The sequence below is a fragment of the Tetrao urogallus genome, assembly GCF_951394365.1.
Source record: "Tetrao urogallus genome assembly, chromosome: 2".
Taxonomy (NCBI): Eukaryota; Metazoa; Chordata; class Aves; order Galliformes; family Phasianidae; genus Tetrao; species Tetrao urogallus.
Genome location: NC_136814.1, coordinates 24,496,067 through 24,518,714, shown reverse-complemented (window position 1 = coordinate 24,518,714; position 22,648 = coordinate 24,496,067). Strand labels below are relative to the sequence as shown.

The 22,648-nt window shown below is 37.0% G+C and overlaps 1 protein-coding gene across 1 annotated transcript in view; it reads left to right on the top strand.

Annotated features, from left to right (window-relative positions):
• The window catches only part of THADA (THADA armadillo repeat containing), a gene marked incomplete at both ends in the record, with an annotated part of 151,528 nt that overhangs the window by 92,475 nt on the left and 36,405 nt on the right, over window positions 1-22,648 (top strand). The window contains 2 exons of the mRNA XM_079550771.1: window positions 3,167-3,282; window positions 16,469-16,554. Of these exons, the coding sequence (XP_079406897.1) occupies window positions 3,167-3,282; window positions 16,469-16,554 (202 nt within the window). The remainder of the gene's footprint in view (window positions 1-3,166; window positions 3,283-16,468; window positions 16,555-22,648) is intronic.

Genomic DNA, 22,648 nt, shown 5'->3' with positions numbered 1-22,648 from the left:
GTGATAGGACAGGGGGAATGGTTTTAAACTGAGACAGGGGAGGTTTAGGTTGGATATTAGGAAGTTTTTCAGAGAGGGTGGTGGCACACTGGAACAGGTTGCCCAAGGAGGTTGTGGATGCCCCTGGAAGTGTTCAAGGCCAGGCTGTATGTGGCTCTGGGCAGCCTGGTCTGATGATTGGCAACCCTGCACATAGCGGGGAGGGTTGAAACTAGATGATCGTTGAGGTTCTTTTCAATCCAGGTCATTCTATGGCTCTATGACTATGTGAATGAGAAAGGTAAAAGCAGCGTAGAGAGTTTTATAGGTGGTGTGACTTGTGTCTGAGGAGTATCACACTCTTCTTTGGGTAGAGTCCTACAGGGGACAGGCTGGAGTTCATCTCTGCTCTGCAGGAGGTATCGGCTTTCATCTGTGATTAAATATTTCCTCTTTGTGCTCATGACCAAGATAACTAAACATCCAGATGACCGTAAATCCTTTTTTTTTTTTTTTTTTGTTAGCTAATTTTTCCTGTATTTTTAATACTACTTAGAGAACTTGTTATTAAACAGTATAAAAAAGTCTCAAAGAACAGGAATTACTTGTTTTGTTGACTAGAAGGCTACTAGAAGTTCTTTGTTGGTATCTTGAATTTTTCCCTTCATAATGACTGTGATATGCCTACTAGGCTTTTACAATAAGCTCTGGAAGCGATAACAAAGCCTTGTACAGGGAGTTTGGCCTTCCCTGTCCTTGGAGGGAAAAGGATGTGAACTTCTTCCTCAGTGAAAGCCAGCTGCCTGTTGGGTTTGTTGTGAGCCCTCAATGAAGGATCTTAAAAATAAGAACAAAGCTAATTTGCTGTCAACACTTCAGAGTGGTTATGTATGCTAATTCTAATTCTGCTTCCTCTAAAAAGCTCATTGCTCATGTGTTGAACATCAGGTGCTGCACAACTTGAAGAGCCAACGTAAAGTCTGTAGGCTTCAAATCCCTCAATACCCATATTTTAAGTTTGGATTGGGTTTGCCAATCATAGCTATTTGATACCTGAGCAGTGATTAAAAATTCATCTGCATCTGTTTTACTGCAGGAATTTGTGTCTTTTGTCTTCGTAATGCAGAAATCCTCATGGTGAATGAATGAATACTGTTGTTGGGACTCATGATGCCAGTTACTTTGGCAAAAAAAGAGATTTCTTGCACAATTTCTTTGTATAATTCTAGTAAACTCCAATTAGCACATTAGCACTTACTTGGCTATATACACTGTAATGCAGTAGAACTTGATTGCCCAACCTTTTGTCTTGCTTGGGCTGCATTGAGTGAAGAGGAATTGTCTTGGGTTGCATCTATGAGGTTGCTCTGAAAGTAATGCCTGCTAATTATTTCCGTGGATATAACTGATACAAAGAGCACAGTACTGTTTAATAGAGCAAATTCTCAGCTGCAAGACACTTTTGCAACACAGTGCATTTTCACCAGAGATGAACAAGAGCTGCCTACTCATAACATTCTACCTCTATGGAGATGACTCACTTTTACTTCTACCTCTACTGAAACTCACTACCTGCCACCTCACTGTGCTCACGTCCTCTGCTTGGTCTCCATAAGTATTCACCAACCATCAGTGAATGTTAATGATGCCATTTTTTCCTCATGGAGAAATCAAATTCCACACCGTTACTTCATATGCACTGCTATGTCAGACGCCATCACGTCAGACTGCCCCACCGCTGCCATCTGCCACATGGCAACAACATGTAATGCAATGTTGGTGGAAAAGTTCAGCCTCTACTGCTATACCACCAACGTCCATCTCTGAAATCATGGGGCAACATAATAAAATAGGAGGCATTACTTTCAGAGCAGCCTTCATAAAACATATAATGTAGTTAATGTATGTAAATATCAAAACTTTTTTTAATTTTTAATGTTTTTTTTTTTGTTTTGTTTTGTTTTTTTTTTTTTTGTTAAAACATAGAAAGTAGAGCAACAAGACCATAAATCTAGCGGGATATTTGACCTTGTTTTTGTGAAACTAGTGCATCGGTCTGGTTCGATGGCAGTGGCTACAATTCTTGATAGCTCTCAAGGTGTTCATTAGAGTTTTTTGATGAATTTTTACTCTTTCTATGTTTCATCCTTGAAAGCAGTTGTTGACAAATGTAGATAGTGCTAGAAAGTGGTGACATGAATAAGACGTGACTGTTAGGCAAGGGATATTTCTCTCTGGTAAGAGAGGGCTTATAGAAATCTGGTAAAGAGATTAAATTTTGGATTGCAGCTCTATGCATTCCATTTGAAAATTCGCAAGTACTGTATTTATGTCAACTGAAAATGGAGTCACAAAATAAACTAAAAAATTGATGATTTTTCCTCAGTCTTGAAACCTACTTTCAAATTCCTTTATCACAATAGAAAGCGTGGCTTGATTTTTTTTTTTTTTTTTTTTTTTTTTTTTTCCCTGTGTATAGGACTGTATTCAGCCAATGTATCAAAATCCATAAATGTATTTGCCATGACTTGAACTGGCAGTGCACTGCTCCCCATGCTCTGCATTCAGCCCAGATAGGGTTAATAGTGCACCGGTGTTTGGTCAGTGCTGAGGGGACAGGCTGCAGTGCTATGATGCTGTGGGGCAGGGGATGGCTGCACTGTGAGCTGTGCTGGGCCACAGGTGCCTGTGAGCTGGGCATGCTTGTAGCAGAAAAATCATTCAGCAGCATTGTTGGCTTATGTGGTGTTTGTCTTTGCTCTGCACCTTTTCTGTTCTCTTTGGCTGTGCTTGTGGGTGCATGTGGCCCCATGCCTCGGCTGGGCTGCCCAGCATGTTCCACTAAGCAGTGGTGCTGGCATCAGCAAGGAGGTGACACTGAGAAGAGGTTGGTTGTGGAGTGGTGCTCAAGTTAGCAAGGCCAGAAGGTAATCATCAGACTGTGCTCTGACCCTTCAAGGCTGTGAATGTATTCTTTTGTTATTCACTTGCTGTGAAAAATGAATTCTAACAAATATGCAATTTAAGAGTTCTATTTGTTGCTATGCCAAATGAATACACGCTTTTGCTTGTGTAACATTTGTTCATTTTGCAGGTGATTTTCATCTGAGTTATTTGATGAAAAAACAGTGTCTAGAAACTAGTTTCAATTAAATATATATATATATATATTTTTTTTTTAATTTAGGTTTTTTACTTGCTGCAGTCATACTTGGATTCAAAGCAGCTTGGTAATTCAGACTTTAAGCAGGGACTCAGTGACATCATTACCTGTATAGGAAGGAAACTGTGGTTGGCTAAAAGGTAAGATGAAACATTTGCTATATATGCATATTATATATATTTATATATATACATATATATTTGCGTGTAAATATATAATATATCTATATGGCTGTTGTCTTTGTTTTTGTTTTTGTTTTTGTTTTTTTTAAATGAAATGTTGTATCTATTTACTTCTCTAAGAATTGTGTAAAATTTAGGTGCTGTGTTTTTAATCCAGACTTTTTCTTTCTTAAATAGGAAGAGTTGAAAAAACATAAGTATATTTTACCAGTATACTTTGCTGTATTCCAGTCTTCTTTGAGTTTATGACAGCTAAATGTCATGGCCTAGTCGTTAAAAAAAGTCACTACAGAAGCAACCTATTTGAGGAAAAGATGAGTGTTGTATGGGTTAAGAAGGTATATTGTGTACACTAAGATTTTACAGCTTGTTTTATGTCTTGGCCTTTGAAAAAAGAGAAACAGAAAAACGTTATAGCATATTTTGAAACCATCAGAAGTATTTAGTTGGCCACAAACGGCCAAAGACACTTATAGAAACATTTTCTTTATGTTTCTCTAAAAGGATATTCAGATAGCCTACATACTGCAATGAAGACACATCATTTTTTAAAAAAATTATTTCTTTTTATAACTTAGAAATATACTTGTTTCTGATGAGCTTTGGAAAGTTCCTCACCAAGAGCTTTAAGATAAGCAATCATTATGGGATGAGAGCACACGTTCTTGCATACTTAAATGAGTAAAATATTCCAGAGTACAATTTGCACAGTGAAGGAAGGTCACAAGTGGAGTCTGGTGTGGATCTCTGATAAAAGCCTTTTATCAAAAGTGTTGTTTTATGATCATCAATAGTAAAATCATAAAAGATTTGGGGGGTGACTACAGGATTGAGGAAGTTTTTTGCCAGTGTTAAGTGAATTAGGGTAATCAAGTTGTGGTTGATCCTTAAGAATTACAGAAATATCTTTTGAGTTAGAGTGGTGAAAGAGCAGGTAAAACTTTGTGTAAATAATTGTGAAATGATGCCTGTGAACAAAGCAGTCTGAACTTCACTTGGGAAAAAGCCTGTAAAAGGAGCAACTGTCAGATTACACGGAAAAAGATTTCTGATGCTATGAGTACAAACGAGAAGTGAACAGGTTATTTTTGAAATAAAAAAAAAAATAAAGATTTTCATATAATTTCAGTTTAGCTGAGAAAGCCCATGCTGCAGGAAAATGTTATTTTTATGAATTCTTTCCTTTTAGAGTTGTTTTGTTTGGTTGTTTTTTTTGTTTTTTTGTTTTTTTCAGAACTAGCCTTTTTAATATACTAGTCATATTACTACTAACTTTTTTTTAGTGTTATCTTGAGAAAGGAAATGCTTTGAGTCTTTGAGGTTGTGGCACGTGATAGAGGTGTTCACCTAAATAAATGTATTTTCTCTATCTCGTCTCTCTAAAAAACCACAGTTGCACGCACTAATATTCACCCTGTGTTAATATTAGACGTACTTAATTTTTTTGCATCTTTCTCATGTAATTGTTACATTTTAGATTACAGGCAGACAAATTTGCAATACTAAAACAATGCTTTCTTTCTGGCTTTTATTTTTTAACTGAGAAAGACAAGCAACATATTCATAAAACATTTGGTAATGAAATTTGTTTCCTCATACATACACGTGTTGGGACTACAATGTCTGATAAAGCTGAAAACAAAAAAAATCTGCTTGCCTTTTAACTTACAAGGAAAAATCTGTGGATTCTGTTTAACAAATGATTGTTCCAAGAGACATGTAACAGGGAAATTTCAGAACATAAATGCCACATATCAGTCTTCTGGTAGGATGTAATTATAGCTGTACTGATAATAAAGGGTGTAAATGAAGTGATTTCATCGAGTGGATGTTTTCACTTTTATGTTGTGCTCGATCATTGTCATGGCAGCATTCTATCTATGTTGAAGTCGTCATTAAGAAGAGCAGTAAAAGTGTCATCTTAACATTAAGAATGACATTTGGTAATGTCACTCTATCAGCCTCAGCAGTGTTAGTAACTTTATTTACATTAAAAGTGACATTAAAAATAGCAATCACAATAATAATGGAATGTCAAATGAGTATCTGGTACACTGTTTAAGTTGTGGTTCAGCTTCCATTAGATCTCAAGGAATGCAGGGGGCTTGGGATTTGCTACAAATTAAAAGTACAGATGAAAAGAATTGAAAATCTTTTCTGACTTTCTACTAATACTCCTAAAGAATTTTGTCCTAGCTTGTGGAAAGAGGGGCTGGAGGTGAATGACTATATTGATGCATTAGTATTTATCCTCTCTCTCCATATCCATTTCTGTCTCTTACATTCATTTTGCAGATTTCTCATTCATATTTGGTGGTGGACCTGAATGGGGCTGTTCTGTGATGAGAGCTGGTGGTGTTCTTTTGTTATTGCTTTGCCTTTTTTTGTAAGGAGCTTTGGGAGATTGCTTTTCAGTACAGCTATTGACCATTACTTTCATATTTGTTTTTCCTCCTGAATTTGGGTTGCCTTGGTGATGTGTGAAACCATTGCCTTTTTTTAATTATTATTTTATTCTTTTTTAAATACTCTGATTTCTTTTTCTGGATGGAATTGAATAAAGATACCTGGGTAACTGTGTTCCCTCTGTAAAGGCAAGACAAAAGCCTAATTGCTAGGATGATAGGTGAAATGGTATTGGTCTCATTGTCTGCTGGTTATGAAAGAAAATGAAACTTAGAAGTAAAATGTTTAATTTACAAGGGGAATCCAACAGGGTTTTGTCAGGCTCTGTCACACTTAAGTCATCAGTGACTTGGAAGAAGCGGTGATAATGAAGTGCCAAAATTTGCTCTTGTTGCTAATTATTTAATGCAGCAAACATAGTAGCCTACTGTAAAGGACAGCAGAAGGATCTTAGGAGATTATGCATCAAGATACTCTCCTAAGAAAGTGATATGTTTAGCCTTGCATGTAGTTTGATGGTGGTCTGTGATGACTGTTATACCTTTGGAGTGATAAATTTGTTTTATTCAGCACCTAGAGGCAAGCTAAAACAGGAAACTGAAAATTGTTGGTACAAAAAAGAATGAGAGCAAAACAAAGACTATTTTATACCAATGTGCAGCCAATTGAAATATGCCAGTTCTGGTAGTTTCATATCAAAAAAGTGTTGTAGACTTTGGGAGGAAGCATGGTAGTGATAATCCAGGTTTGGAATCTACTCTGTATAAGAAATGGCTAAGTGAAGTAGGACCTATGGGGCTTGGAAAATGGAATGCTAAAGAGTCGTGACTCAGTTTCACTGCCAGAGAGGGTGGTGCATTATTCCCTGTGATTTACTCATCTCCTCTCTTCTCCGATTTTGCTTTAGAGAAGTAAAAAAAGGCCCACTTTCCCCAAACTGAATTTCAAAACAGTGATATTTTTCAACTGGTATTTTCTGTCTTTTGTTAAGGCAGGCTTATGATAATGAGACACGGCTACTTTTTCCTCCACCTTCCGAGGTTTTGCGTACCTTTTAAATACTAATTTATCTGAGTATTCAAAAATAATATTTCTGTTTTTGATGTTTTGGTGAGACCTGTCTTCCATCCATTTCTCAAGGTAAAATTTGAAACTTCACTTACAGGTTTATACTTACTTTGATGTTTTTTATTTTGTTCTAAAAATACGCTTGTTTGTTAGTCTGAAGTGATTCTGTGATGTTATTGCTCCTGCCAGCCCAGTTATGTAATTGCATTTTTCTGCAAAGATGGGAGATGTGGGATGTTTGAAAAGAACAAAAGTTTTAGAATGCGTGAAATGAGTCCGTTGGATGACTGAGATGATGGAATGAGGTGGTGGAAAGTAATCTGGTGAAAGCTTTTAAAAAAATAAACAATGTATCAAACCATGTCTTTGAAAGGGTTCAAATCCCTTTCATGTGAGTAGAAATAGGTGTTGTTTTTTTTTTTAATTTCTGAAAGTTTTTTTTTGCTCAGCTGCATACCGCAGAGCTACAAGGCAAACTCTAAGTGCCTTCTTGTGTATAAATACAGAAAACTAAGAGAACGAATTTTTGAGCTGGTGATTTGGTACACAGAAGTCCCAAAAATACCTGTCTTGTTTCACTTGTAGCCTTTGGCATGGCAAAATATTGGCATTGGAAAATTTGTGAAATCAAGTCATTGCACAGCTTTGCTGTAGGATGCTGTCTTCTAGGGCTTTTAGTTTGATTTCCTCCTATCCAATCTATGTTCTTAATGGAGACCACAGAAGGGGGGAAAAAGACTTTGAGGTTCTGCCAGACATCAAATAACGTGTTCTGCTAACCTCATTTCATGTGCTATTTCCTAACTGAGAGCTTGTCTGCACTGGGAAAGTTTATTTTTAAGACTGCTTTCCTTAAGCTAGAATGGAATAGGTTTGTATAGAGCAAACTGGCTTTGCATTTTGCAAAGGATCCCTTGTCAGACAGGACTAGTGTGGTTGTGGTTGTGTGCACCTACCTTTGTCACACAGATATTCCACGCTCTTTTGTGATGCTCAGCATTATGGATGGGGTTGTATATGGCTGAGTTCTGATATAGGAGCGCAAGACTTAGGCTCATGTGACAAGTACATGCAAAAGTATTCCAGGTCTTTGCTTAAACCCATTGGGAGAGTGGCATACTGAGGTGCAAGTACATGCCTACTTGGCTTTCTTAAGGCTGTCTCTGGGATGGTCCAGCTGTAAATATTTTGAATGAGGGAAATGCTGTGTGTATTTTGTAACACTATAGCATATATATGTATATATAGTTATACATTAACTTACCAAATTGATGGCTATGATCTTCTGGCTAGTTTGTGGTGCCCTTTTTCCCATCTGCTTTTGGTAGGGTTATGTGATGGCAAGCAGGGCATCAGTCTTGGAAGAGACTTCATGTAAGGTGTGTTTCATTGTGTGGCTTCACTATGGTTTCAGAACCTTGTGGCTCACAATGTTTGACCCAAATAGGCTTTTATTCTTCTCAATGCCTCTTTGGACAGACGGCAGTTATTTCTTATGAATAGATAGAACAGTGAACAAAGCAGATTTGTGCTCTAATGGTAGTGGCGTGAAAAATTTTCAGAGGCATATGCTGGCACATTCAGTTGTGGATGCAAGCTGACTATGGACTGTCTGCAGGTTTGCAAGCAGCCTCCTTTGGAAAGGGAATGTTATTTGGGAGCTGGAAGGGCTATTTATACTTTCAGAACAGCAAGAAAGCAACAAGAAAGGAGAAAATAAGAACTTCTTCCTTGGCAGGCTTGGCTAGCTCTTGTGTTAGATCCCTTGCCTCTTCCTCTTCTGCTGCATTAAGACAAATCTTCCTGTCCTTCAAAAGCCCTGTCTGACCTGGCATGTTCCCATTTTGCAAACTTCTCTGCTCCTATATTTCTATCTTTTAAAATCTGTGCATTGAGAAGTGTGCTTGAATGTCTTTTATCTGTTGTCCATGTGCATCACACAGCTTTATTCAGAAATTGAAAATAGTTCGACTGTCTGAGCCTGGCTCTCTAGAGGATTTGAAACCTAGTAAACAAACAAAAACGTTACTTTCTGTCAGCTGGACTGCAGCAATAATTCATGTGTGTGCTGTTACAGACATGAAATACTGGGAGAGAATTTCCAGCTGAAAGCTAAGCATACCAGTATGACCAGTTGCTGCACATCAGGTGTGCAGTGGTAATTTATTAATCTGCACTTACTCAGCTATGAGCCTAATTTAGCATGGTTTGTCTTCTGTATTACTTGTTTTAGGAGTGCAGTCATAACAGTTATGTCATTCTTTATAAATGTATTCTTGAGGTTTCCATTTAAATCTTACGTGCTTTTTGCAGACAAATTCAAGTTTATGCAGAGTCCAACTCAACTCTTTCACCAGTCCTTAACAGCTACATATTGCTTATCTATACAAATGATGATTGCTTGGTTTGGAATGCTCACTTTGGATATCAGTATAGATACTTTTTAACATCAGACCAAATTTGAAGAAGTATTTTGCATAAGTAAAAATATTCTTTGCCTCCTATTCCCAGATACACTGTTAACTTAAATGTGAACACTCAAGGAGGATTGAGAACTGAATGAGGTGGTTGAAGATGCGTTCCCTCCATTAGTGCAGTGTTGGAATTAGGCACAAAAAAGTGCAATTACAGGTTTGGGGCTTAAATGCTCAATCACCTGAAAACATTTTCCAATAAATTAACAAAAGTTTCAGAGCTTGTGTCCTTATAGGCTGCATTTATCCACAGTATTGTGTAAAATTCCTTAAATTTGCACATGGAATTAGTTTGACCTCTGAAGTTTTTAGGATGTTGCTAAGGACTCACATTTGGTTCTCATTAAGACTACAAAAAAGAAAACAGATTATTTTATCAATCTGGTATGCTATTTCAAAAAACAACTCAACAACAACAAAACACACCCTTCCAGTATCATTCACCAAGGACATCTAGAACACAAATTAATTTTTTTTAATAGCTTAAACTCAGGAGGTTCTTGGTGATACCACAATATAAAAATGACTTGTGTAAATTCTCTCTTTACCAGGGAAACTGACAGCACAGCAGTGTAGTGGTCTGGCTTTGGTGGAGGTAGGAAAATTTAAATCACCAGATGAGCAACTTTCCTCTTGGATACAATGTCTGCTGTTATGCAGGATCATCTGATCTTAGAGAGTGGGCAAGTCAAGGGGTCTGTTGACATAGTGATTGCTCCAAGATGTCAGCAGCACAAGTAGACAATCAGGAGCACTGTTACTTGATGTTTTGGTGTTTGTATTTCTTGTGCATGTTCTGGTGCTTCCAGGAACTCGGCAAGCATTAGTTGGTATTGCAGGCTTTTTTTTTGCTTTTTTTTTTTTAATTTAAATACTTTTCGTTAACGTGTAGTTCTCTTGGCTGCGGTACTCACTGATGTGCTGGTTTTGTATTACTTGGTTAAAAATGCTATGGCCAAAGTTTAATAATTAAATCTATTATTAATGTCTCCTCAAGAAGACAAGAGGAAGGCTGTGCATCTTTTGATGATGTTGTTTTAGTGCTACGTGACATGGGCTCTGAGAGAAAACAGATTAAAATGTGAAAAGCTGCCTTCTGAGCGCAGTTTCAAAACACAGTGTATAGGCTATTGCAGAGTTGGAAAGCTAATAACTAAAGCACCAAGAGATTTATGTTTAAATCAGTTGCTCACTGTATGTGTAGGTGTGCACTGCCATAAGCTTTGTGGCTCCCATGAATGACAGTTGCTTGTTTTCTAGATCTTTCTTTGGGTATAGCTTAATACAGTGCTAGCTTGTCCTTATTTATCAGTAGCTCTGTAAGGATAAAGCCTCCCAGTGGACTACACAATAAAAATTGGTTGACTGTAGCGGGATGCAAACATCAGAGGAGATGCACTTCTTGTTGCAAAGATTTTTAGCTGATGACTTTAATCCAGACCTTCCCAAATTGATGAGAGAGGTGGCTGGTTTTTCAGGTCAGTCTTAAATCATCAAATAGACTGTCCTAGTTTAAGAACCGTGCAAATACTCCCAACAACTTAACTGAGTATCATGCAAATACTCCCAACAATTTAACTGAGTATCATGCACTATACTGTAGAGTTCTTAAGTTTCTATTACATGTATTTACAGATGTAGCAGAGTAAATCACTTCAGAGGAAATTTTATTTCTGTGTAACAAGCATAAAGCACGTAGCTTATACAAGTCTAGGCAGGGAAATGGAGAGTTGTCATTGCTGGACACATATAAGAAGATTTTGGCCACTGAAAGAAAAAGTGTTTGGCAGAGATTTTCCATTCTTCAGGAAGCAGCATGCTGGAAATTGATCAGGAGAAAAAGATGCACTGTAAACTTCAGATTTACTTGTCAGTGAGCCTACCTGAGGAAATGAGTCAGTGAAAGACAAAAGTTGTGAAAAACAAAATGAGAAGTTGCGTGGATGCTGTCCGTAAGTACCAGCTGATATAGGGTGTGTTGGCCTTGAATCAATTCTTCCCTGAGGTTATAACAGAGCTAAAAATGAAATTCTATCTTCTGTTGTATGCAAAATGTCAGACTTTTCCTTAAATACTACGGAAAAGCTTAATCTTGTGGAAGGGTTCTATCCAGGAACTAAAGAATTTTTTCAGCCTTTCCAAAATCTGTAGAAACATAGAAAGTTCCAGTATTAGTGACTTTTCAATTAAAGGTCAAATAAAGAGTGGGCAGTTCATTAAATCGTTTTTTCTCTTTGGAAATCAATTTGAAAACAGTCACACAAATCATAAGGATGGTTCTCTTTTTGTAAACAAGGCAGCTATGAATTGACCTTATGAGGAGAAGATGTATTTGAATCTTTGTTCTTTATTTAAAATAGTAATGTTCCACTTTGACAAATGAGATCAGAAAGCCGCAGTATTTGGAAGAATTGAAATAATCCATACACTTTGAAAAGCTTGGAAACTGCATAACAGTTCTTCTCAGAGCTTTAACCCGGAAGTTTTCTGGGTGTCCCTATGATACATAGTTATGCTAAGATATCTGCAACTAAACTAATTCACAAGAAAATTGTTCTGGGCTTTTGTTTAGTAGACATAGCCTAGCAGGTTGCATTTCAAATTTATAATATAAGTATTTGCTCACTTGAATTTGAGCAAGTATAATTTGATTTTTATGTCAATAAATACACAACAAACAGTGTTGTATGCTTATTGCTCTTGTTCTGTTATTTTCTGATTTTGAATTCACATACCAGGATTGAAAATAACATTATAAAGAAGTCTGACTATTCTGTTGCCAATTACTTGTTCAGCCTTAATAATAAAAAATTGGCTAGTTTCAAAACATGGTGTTCTCAGGGTCTGTTCCAGAAATCTGCTGTGATTTGTCAAGATTAATAATTAGGAAGCTGATGACTATGCTTTTGGATTTTTATCTGCAGTTTAACCACACCTACCTAAAGCAAAAATAAAGTAAAAAGTTTTTTAGGTTGTTTTTTTTTTTTTTTCTTTTCCCATTTGAAGATGCTGTTACAGTGTAACTTTGGGGAATTAAAATCAAAATCTCTAGGTCCTTTGAAGTCTTCAGTTGTGTTAGCATTTTTTACTTCATTTTTTTCAGTCACCTTGCATCTTCTGCTGAGTTTCATGATGATCTATGGGGACATGGAAGTTCCTTCTGTCGCTGTTTTATTTGGCTTTATGAATTTAAAATATTGTTGCCCCTAGGCCTTACACTTTTTGAGTAAATAATCCTTTCAGTCTCTGCCTTTGCTTCTAAAGGTTGCAAATGTCTTCTCCTTGCCTACATAGTGGGTGAAGCCAGTAATGATGCCTCTTACATGTTGCTCCATGCAGGCCAAACTGAGTTCAGTCCTCAAGTCAGCCTTTGACCTCTCTTTAGTCAGCTACATTGAAATATTCCTATTGGCTGTTGGTGAAATGTAATGCTGCAGTCCATTGTGAGCTGATTTTGTATTTCCACCTGGAAAGTCAACACCCAATTATATCATGAATGTAGAGAAAGCTTCACAGTGCAGTAGGAGTAGGCTGGCTACAAACTTGAAATCCAAAGAAAAAAAGCATGCTGAGAGACACTTCTGAAATTTATCGCAGAATCATATGTGATTGTACAATTGCAGGGGTTGGAAAGGACCTCAAGAGGTCATCAAGTCCAATCTCCCTGCTAAAGCAGATTCCTTGCAGTAAGTCACATCAGTAGTCATCCAGATGGGTCTTGAATATTTCCATAAAAGGAGACTTCACCACCTCTCTAGGCAACCTGTTCCAGTGCTCCATCACTCTTATCCTATGGTTTAGTGCTAGTGGTGGTAATGGTGATGAGGAGACGGTTGGACTAGATGATCTTGTCGGTTGTTTCCAACCTTGTGATTCTATGATTCTACCGTAAAGAAGTTCTGCATTGGAATGAAACTTACTGTATTCAAGTTTTTAGGCCATTCCTCCATGTCCTATCACTGCGTACCACTGAGAAAAGCCTGGCCTCACCATTTGCCTCCCACCTCCATTTAGATATTTATAGACATTAATAAGATCCCCTCTCAGTCTTATTTTTTCAAGGCTGAATGGACCCAGCTTGCTCAGCCTTTGCTCATAAGAAGGGTGCTCCAGGCCCTTTATCATCATTGTGGCCCTCCACTGGATTCTCTCCAGAAGGTCCCTGTCTTTTTTTGTACCAGGGAGCCCAGGACTGGACACAGTACTCCAGGTGAGCGCTCACCAGGGCAGTGTAGAGTGGGAGGATCACCTCCCTTGATGTGCTGGCCACACTGTTTAAATGTGCCCCAGGATGGCCTTCTTGGCCACAAGGACACACTGCTGTTTCATGGCAAACTTGATGTCCATCAGGACACCCAGATCTTTCTTTGCAGAGCTCATCTCCAGCAGCTTATCCCTTGACCTTTACCGATGCATGCAGTTATTCCTCCCCAGGTACTAGACTCTACACTTGCTCTTGTTAAAACTCATCAGGTTCCTGTCTGCCCAACTTTTCAGTCTGTGCAGGTCTTGCTATTAGTACGTATGCTCAGCAGTGCTAATACAATATTACTAATTATACAGTGCTACTAAGTACATTATATTGTCTTGATATCCATTTTATATTTCTGTGTGGACATTCCCCTATGAGATATGAGAGACCTAACAGCATCCAGCTCTGTGCTGTTCAGAGTCAGGTGTAGTTTATTATCTGGAGCAAGCCTATGATGTATTTATTTCCATTAATATTCAGTTTGGAAGAAAAGTGAACTAATTTTGGGTTTGGACAAATAAAGGAACATTCCAGATGCTTAGAGCTCCTACCTTTGCTACCACTGTGACTTTCTTGTTTGGAAACAAATTTCCTCAAAGCTTGTTTATGAGAAGTCCAGTTTATTTGGGTATCTGCATTAAAACAGAAACATCTTGTCCTCTTTCCGTTCTCATTGTTTAAGTTCTGCATGAACAGGTCATCTTAATTGCTGCACAGTGTACCATTTGAAATGTCCTGCATGTGATTTTTGGCTGTCGGGTCTGTTATGTAAATCAAAATTTGATTGTCTTAAAGACTCAGCTTTCTGCTATAGTCTCAACAACACTGAAATTTCTTGGTTTTGGAAAACTGAGTTTCCTGTTGTGTTCGTCTGGTTCATATGACCGAGAATTCACTAGCATCACCAGAGCAACAGAGCAAGCCAAGAACAAATGTTTGGCGTGTTGTAAGCTAAAAAAGCCTCATTTCAAAATCAAAACATGCATATGTGCATACACAGAATGAAGTGGTAAATGCTGAAGAGCTGGACCGGAATGAAAAACATGGCAGTATTGCTGTTGTCACTTCTTCAGTTGCATCAACCATATTTTTCCTAAGGCACAGTTTGTAAAATCCAGGAAAGTTAGTGAACAATAAGTTTGTAATCGTTTTTTCAAAGGAGCTGAAGTGCAGTAGGCCCATTATGTACCACATTTTAATTTAAATGTCATGGGTGCTTTCGTCCATTTTGCAGCTATGATGGATCTCGGTGGTGTTTTCTTTTGTTTTGTTGTTGTTGTTGATTTTTTTTTCCTGAGAAGCTCATCTGTCTCTTTTTACAGAGATTAAGCTTCCTAGACCTATGAGTATTTCTTATTTGTTGTTTTTTTCCTCTTCACAAAGATGTGGCAACAACTATATGCCCGAGGTACACAAAATAATTTTATTTAGTCTGTTTGGAAAGAAATTAATCTTCCTACTTCAGCTTTTCAAAAATAGGCCGTATTAAAATTGCTTTGACTTGTCATGGTATCAGTTCTCACTGATATGCATCTTTTCTGCAGGCAGGGTTTTTGCTCTCTAGCCTGAAAGCGAGTAGTAAGAGGCAAGTATGAAAAAGCTTTGGGAGATTCATGAGTACTTCACTAGTAAGAAAGTATCTAAAAAAATAAAGAGAATTTAAGCAAAAGATAAAAAAAATCTTTTTGAAAGAGAAGTCCTGGCAACATCTACTCTCATGTCTGTTACAGCGTAACATTGTAAAGGATAAAAGTAGTTGCAGGTAATTTATAGTCGTTACAGTGTTTATGACTGGAGGTAAGATCAGTGCTTCTGGTAAAAGCCGTTTTTTTAATATGGTCATAGAATAACTCTTCATGATCAAATGCAGCTACCAAACTTCTATGCAAGGTCTTCAGATCGTTCGTTTTCATGTCATAATCACATATCTTATTTGAAGAAGTTTTTTTCCTCTTGAATTTTAAAGATGTTACAAAGTTCGGAATGTTTGTCGTAACATAATTAATTAACAGTTTTTTGAAAGAGCTTCGATGTCAAGATAAGCACACAAAGTAAGTGCCAGATAAAATAAAAATGAAATACTGAACAGAATTACTCATACTTCAAACTTGTGCCTCGTGATTCTAGAAGTTTTTCAGTGCAAGTCCCATTGGACTCGTCAGAATAATTTCTCTGTTTTGAACTAGATTTCCTGTTCAATGTGAAGTAATACTTCAGGAAAGGTTCTCCTGGCTGAAACATACAATGATAATAATATAAACAAAAATAAAGATGTTAATCTTATATAAATATGTTAACCTCGTTTTACATTTCCAGTTTGAGAGAATGCGTTATTCACTTACGGCTTCAAGAGTTGGAACAGAAAGAAGCTTATTACCAATTTGTATTATGTTCTTCAAATCCCCAATATTCTTCTCCAGGAAAAAAATGGTCTAATTTTAAGTATGTTTCTCTCTAGTCTTCATCAAAACAATGAGAACACTGTGGCTGTTAAAAAGCTATAGCAGATACATGTCATCATTTTTTATTATTATTATTTATTAACTGGAACAGTAAGACCTGAAGACTTATTTTTTTAAATGCATTTAATTACACACATTATCCATAAGCAAAATAAAGACTTGCCAAAGCAAGCTGATTAATCCAATAATGATGAAATATATGAACTGAAATTTGGTGGAATAGATGGAGGAGAGGTGTTAGGATTCCTGTTAGGGAGACTGTCGTTCACAGTGGACCAGAACGTGAAGCTTAGATAACTTGGCCTATTTATTTTGCACATGCAGTCAAATTTGATCTGCTGCTCTTTGTTAAGTAAGTAAAACAGACCTAAGATAGTCCATATAGCAAGAGACATCGGCATTTTTCCAAGCTGTTGTTTCACTATTTTTTTTCTGAGTGTAGATGATAAACAAATCTCATAATTAGTAATTTGATTTTGTAGGCCAAATCCTTGTTTGGTGACCAGAGCTGCTTTTCTTGATGTCCTTGTGATGCTGAGTACTCACCTGGGGAATTCCCAAAAGCAAGGTAAGTCAAATGTAGTGCTTTGGAAATCAGACTGAATGTCTGTGAGGAAAATTCTGAGCTGTACTGAATCTAGAGAAACAATAACATGCTGCTCACAGTCATGGTACCTATGGAATGTTGGAGACCTTTAAGTAATCTAGCTGGTTCATACGAAAGAACCATTTATTCTGTCTTCCACAGAGCTACTCCTGGAGATTGCTGATAGGACGAATGGGATGCTGCTCCTTGTCAAATCTTGGAGCAATGATCTTGCAATATTCCTAATCCTAGAACTGCGTAACAGCAAAAATATGCCTTCCAGTTTTTCAACATGTTTTGCAGATCCAGAGTTGTAAAACGAAAAAAAGCATAAACCCCAGATTGCCGCTTCAGTCTTTCCCCAAAATCATGGAGACCTTTTGAGACACCTAGAATTGTTTTAGCAAAACTGTTTTCTGATATTAGGAAGTTTTCTAAGATGCAACAATGCAAAATGTTACTGTAATTAAACAACAGGGAAAGTGAAGGTGTGGAGGAAAGAATATACCCTTTCCAATGTGCCTGTATACAGGCAACTTTAGGTCAGGTATAACTAGCTTCCCTGTGCACCTCTTTTGTTTATTTCTTACGAAAAGCTGAGTAATGAGTTACCTTGTCAAGGAAGGCAAATAAAGAACAGTACGTTAATTTCATTAAAATTCCTAGTGACTAATTTTAATACTGCATTTAATGCACTGAAGTAGTTCTTCATTTCAGATAATCGTGCTTTGTGTGGTAGATGCGTTTTTGTTTAGATTTTTGGTAGAAGTATTTCCTTTTATTCCATAGTTGCTGTTCATGTACTTTCACGTGGATGTGCAGTTCTAACAGCTGCTCAGTTTTGAATAGCACTGGCAATACCACATGCCCATAAAGAGTGATAGCTGCCAGAAAGATGAGTTGTTGATGAAGGTATCTGAAAATAGTTTGTACAGATAGGCTGCAGAATGTAGCCCTTAAGAAATAAACATTTGTATACAGTGTGACCAATGTGGCAGGTGTGTTCTGCTATAGCAAAAGATAGGGTGATGTGGAGCATGGGGACAGCTCAAATCTTTCATGTCCAATGAAGAGTCATCATCTCATGTAGGTCTCAGGTATCAGGGTCTACTATTCAGGAAAGGGAATTTCTAGCTAGCTTTATACCATAGGTCTCATTCTGTTGAGTACTGACCACTGTGACTAGATACAAACTATATACTTTTTAGGGAGGAACAAAACCTCTACTGTAAAGCAGTTTCAGTATAGCCTGACTCTAGGGAGAAGTTTTCCTCCTGACTTTTTAATGTTTAGTACGGGTGGGCTATACCTATCAGCACTAATACTCTTGTTACAATGTATATTTACTTAAGTTTCTTAATTCCTGGTATGCCTTGATGGTTATCCTTTGTAGTAATTAAAAAAGTTGAGCGCTGTTTAATGTCTGAAAAAAACAAATGAAAACAACCCCCCAAAAAAACTCCTTAGGCATCTTTCTTCATTTTCATGAGTATGCCTTTGTTCATGGTAGCCCCTCTTTGGAAGTAGGTTTTACACTGTGCTTTTAATTCTGATTCTCTACTTCTTCAACTCCTTTGTAATGTGAAGCATCCCAGTCTTCATGTTATTCTCTTATTCTCTTACATTAAATTTTTTTCATCAACTTCTGATAATTCTCATCACTCACTCTTCGACTCCAAGTTTCCTCTTCCAGCTGACTGCTCTTCCTTTGTTTACTTTGGGGGCTTTATAATTCTTTTATCAATTTATTTCCTAATTTTATTATCTTTAGACATCAGTCTGTTTTGCTTTTTAAATAATTGCTGCACATTTGCAAAGGTCTCTGAAGACCTCTCTGCACCAGGAAACTCCCCTCTTTTTTCAGTGCTCCTGACGGTGAAGAATAGCCCTTTGAGCTTGAGGGACTGCAACATGCTGTGGCTGGATTACAGGCTGTACTGGATTCATTTAATTTTCAGAGCTTACGTGGATTGTTAGAAATGTTGGTGCTGCATGGTGGAAGAATTTCTGTAGAAAGGAAGCAATTATTTTTGCAGACTCTCTCTGCTGAGGGATAGTTCAGTAACATTGTCTTGCTTTAAAAATTCACTCCTATATAAATACATAATGTCAGATTGCAGGCAATATCTACAGAGAGTAGAGACTTGAAATGGAAATATGCTGTTGAAAACTTGAAGACACATTAGGGACAAGTTTATATATCAAATGCAGAAGCACTTCTGACGTGAAGGGATATTATGTTTATATTAACTAGAACCTGAGTGTCCCATGACATAGTGAAAGAAAAACCAAACTCATCAGTTAAAAATGAATGTTTTGAGTCTCACATTTAAATGTTCTGTGAGAAATCGTTATTAACTGAAGCTTTATACTTCTCTGAGATTAAATATCTTACTTGTATATGTGTATCTCTGGTTATGAGCCAAGTTTTCTCTCTTTTAATCTTGATTTGTGAAGTTGTTTCAATGAATAAAGGGTGAAGGACAAATCCAAATAAAACTGTTTCTTGATGTGTTTACCTAAGAGGCCCCAGGAAGTGCTGTATATGAGTTCCAGGCCACAGGCTGAAACTGATTTTCATCAGCATAAATGGGAATGCAATGTAATGAGCCTGCGACTGGTTAAAATCAGACCACTTCTAATTGATTATGCCTGCCTAAAAGGGCTACAATTACAAAGAGATTTTCAGAGTACAGCCTTGCCTGGGCCTTTCCTACATTACGATTATTTTCTGTAAGTGATTTGTTGTCTTCAATTAATAAAATCAGTCTCTTAAAGTGCAGGACAGCCCTTAGGGAATTTGCTTCACAAATTCAAAACAATTTAAATTGTCAGATAAGGAAGGCAGGGAATAATGGATACCAAAAGCGTCTTGTCCAGATAAAAATGTATTAGTGACCAAAAGGATGATTATTTATCTTAAAATAAATAATAATAATAATTAAAAAAAAAAAACAAATAAAAAATAATTTTTAAAAAAATTGCAGATTTGGACAGAAGTGTTGCCTAATTCATCTTTGTAGGAAAATATGGATCTCTTTTCATAAGTTAATATCTAGAGCCTTTGGTCCAGTTCCTAATTAGGGTTTTCTGAAGTAAAAAGGCAATACATAATGCCAAGATTATGTAAACCTTTTTTTTTTTTAATCTATTTTTTTCGGTTACCAATTACAGTAAGAACTCAAGAGAGTGAACCAAGCCATTTTTAAAAACAAAAATTAAAATGTTTAGATAAGAACAATACTTTTGCCATATTGGGAGCAAACAAAAATTCTTACCTGATCTAGGGTTGTTTGATGAGCTACTGCCTATCTTCAGTGTTAGCAACAATTAATAATAATACTATCTGGTAAGTTTGTAATTCTCTTTCCAAAGGATTTTCTAGTGTTTCTTTGTTGCTAGAGAGCAGTTAGTTACTCCTCCACAGGTAAAACAGCACCAAAATGGATTGTGTGGAAAGAAAGGGAAGTTGGAGGAAGCAAATGGCTCTTACAGGATTTTTTTTGGAGGGGAGGAATGACTCAGAGTCCAGGTGATTTACTAAATGTGTCCAGCCTTAGCTGTGTTTTTTTGTAAGCTCACATGCCTTGTTCAGTGGAAGTCGGAGGGATGTCCATCAAGCTCTAGAGGTACAGGTCTACAGGAGGATCTATAGTGTCCTACTCAGGTTATGCCCTTTCCCCTGTTGCAGTGTGGATGTGCTTTGCGAAGCACCCGAATACTAGGCAGTGCATCTGAGGGTAAGATTATTCTGCTGAACGTTTGGACTTTCAGCAGAGCCCATCACAGACAATCCTACCTTCAAATCATCTTCTGGAAATTAATGTGTGAAGCTAAACAGTAAGATGAAGGCATGGCTGTGATCCTGCTGTGTTGAGAAAACGGGAGCTGGGTCAGGATACTGCAGGGTAAGGTCAGAGCTGGGATGCTTTTGCTGTCTGTAACCAATGAAGAATGCCAAAAGGCAAAATAGCCACATTTTCTTTCTTGCTAGATTTTCAGAACAGTTTTCTGATAGTACTGTGTACAATTCATGAAGTGAGAAATGGATGTAAATGATTAAAACGTACTAGATTAATAAAGGCACATTTTAATAAGGGTTGTGTTTAAAATAATAACAATAACAATAGCAACAATACTTGCACATAAACTGTTCTGCTGAGTCAGTAAGTCAATATAAATGTAATGGACTGTAAAAGACAAATCAGGGAAAAGATGAAAGAAAATCTTTTAAAGATAATCCTCTCTACAAAGGTTATTCTTTTACCCTGTATGTGTTCTGTCAGTCTCCTGGCTGGTTCAGCCTGTCATCGAGTATACAGCATGTTCAGAATTCAAATTTGATGAGAAAGAGAAAACATTCAAATAGCAAATGTGAATCTATAATTTAGAAGAAGCTGCTTGAAGTCTAAACGTGCATTTTTCCTTTCTAAATTTGTAAGGATAAGGATTTATAAAGTTCTTGTGATTAAACAATCTCCACTGTTGTCAGTGGTAACGAAGTTACTCAGCATTTATATAATTAATCCTGTTCATAAATATCCCGTTTTGATATAAAAATTCAGCAGCCTGCATTTTGCTCTCACTAATATATTTTTCCTGTGTTTTACAAATGAAAATGTGCATTTTCTTGATGTCTTCTGAGCAACCGAACCTTTTGTAGATACAGTATAGTTAAATCCTCCCTTTGATCAGCAGAAGCAGTTGATTTAAAATAGTAATTGTACATTGCACATATAGGTATGAATCAAAACCATGGGCAATAACGTGCAATTGCAGGAATCTCTTAAATATGTTGCCTGAATGAAATTATTTATAGGACTTATTAATAGTGTTGTGGGCTGTGCCCAATTCCCCCCCTTCCCCACGCTTTCTTTTTTTTTTTTTTTTTTTTGGTCTGTATTGTACTTTTTACTCTTTCTCGTTTTGAAAGGAAGCTAAATGGTAAGTAAAGTTTTTCTGCAGGCTAACTTAAAATCTGATAAATTTTAAATGGTAAAAATTTGGCAGGAGCAAGTAGGTTAGTAATTTTAATTATACTTTAACTTCCTTTTACCTAAATCCCTAAGAAGTATAGCCAAACAAATATTGTGAACAAAAACATTGGCACTTTGCGAATGCTTGTTTTCATTATTTGGTCTAATTAGCTTAAATTAAAAAAAAAAAAATCCACCGGAACAAATTGAAAGCAATTTTTGTTCATTTTGTCAGAAATTGTACAAACTCAGTGTGTCAGTGTGTTGACTGTGGCACTTATTATTTTGAGTCACAAAAAAGTAAAAGTTTGAAACATATTTATAAAATCATTTAAATAGTCTATGTCTACTAACATGACATTAAACAAGTCAAAAGGGAGTGTTGTTGGATAACCAGTGTTCTAATTCAATACATACAGATCTAGAAGTCCTTAAGTATTGGACTTTAGACCACAGTGCAGTGGTCTAAAGATTCATCAAGACAGCTTGCATTTTTGTTGCTTTGATTTACCAATATGCATTCAGAATAAGATCCTTTTTCAAACATGAACCCTCCCTTTTTCATCCGTAGCTCATAGTTTATGAACATGAATTTATGAATCTGAGAAAGAAGTAGCTTCCCATTTTACGTAGGAGAGCTCTCAGAGAGCGCTGGTGTTGCCAGTTCTTGATGATTTAGCACAGCGTTTGAACATCGTTTTTAAAATGCTCAGAGGAATCCCTGATTCCAGGTCTGTAAAGTTTCCACCTCATCTGGAGCAGCTAGCAACCCCATACCTGTGAGTACTGCTGATAGCAGGCTTGCCATGTACAACACGGTCACTGCATTTCTGTGGTTTCTGCCAAATAATGCTGAAACCAGAATATTTGTTTCACTGTGTGAAGGCTGGCAGAGAGGAGTCTGAGAGAGCTGAAGATGGGATCGTTGGAGGCTCATGTACGTGGAGTGACTGGAAATTGCACAGATCATGTGATGGACATGCTGTGGCTTGAAGGCATTACAAAAATGAGTGGGAGACAGTAAAGCAAACTGACCGAGACTGATGCAAACAAATACTGGGGGAAAGGAAGTGGGGGCATGGAAAACCAGCGGGCAGTCA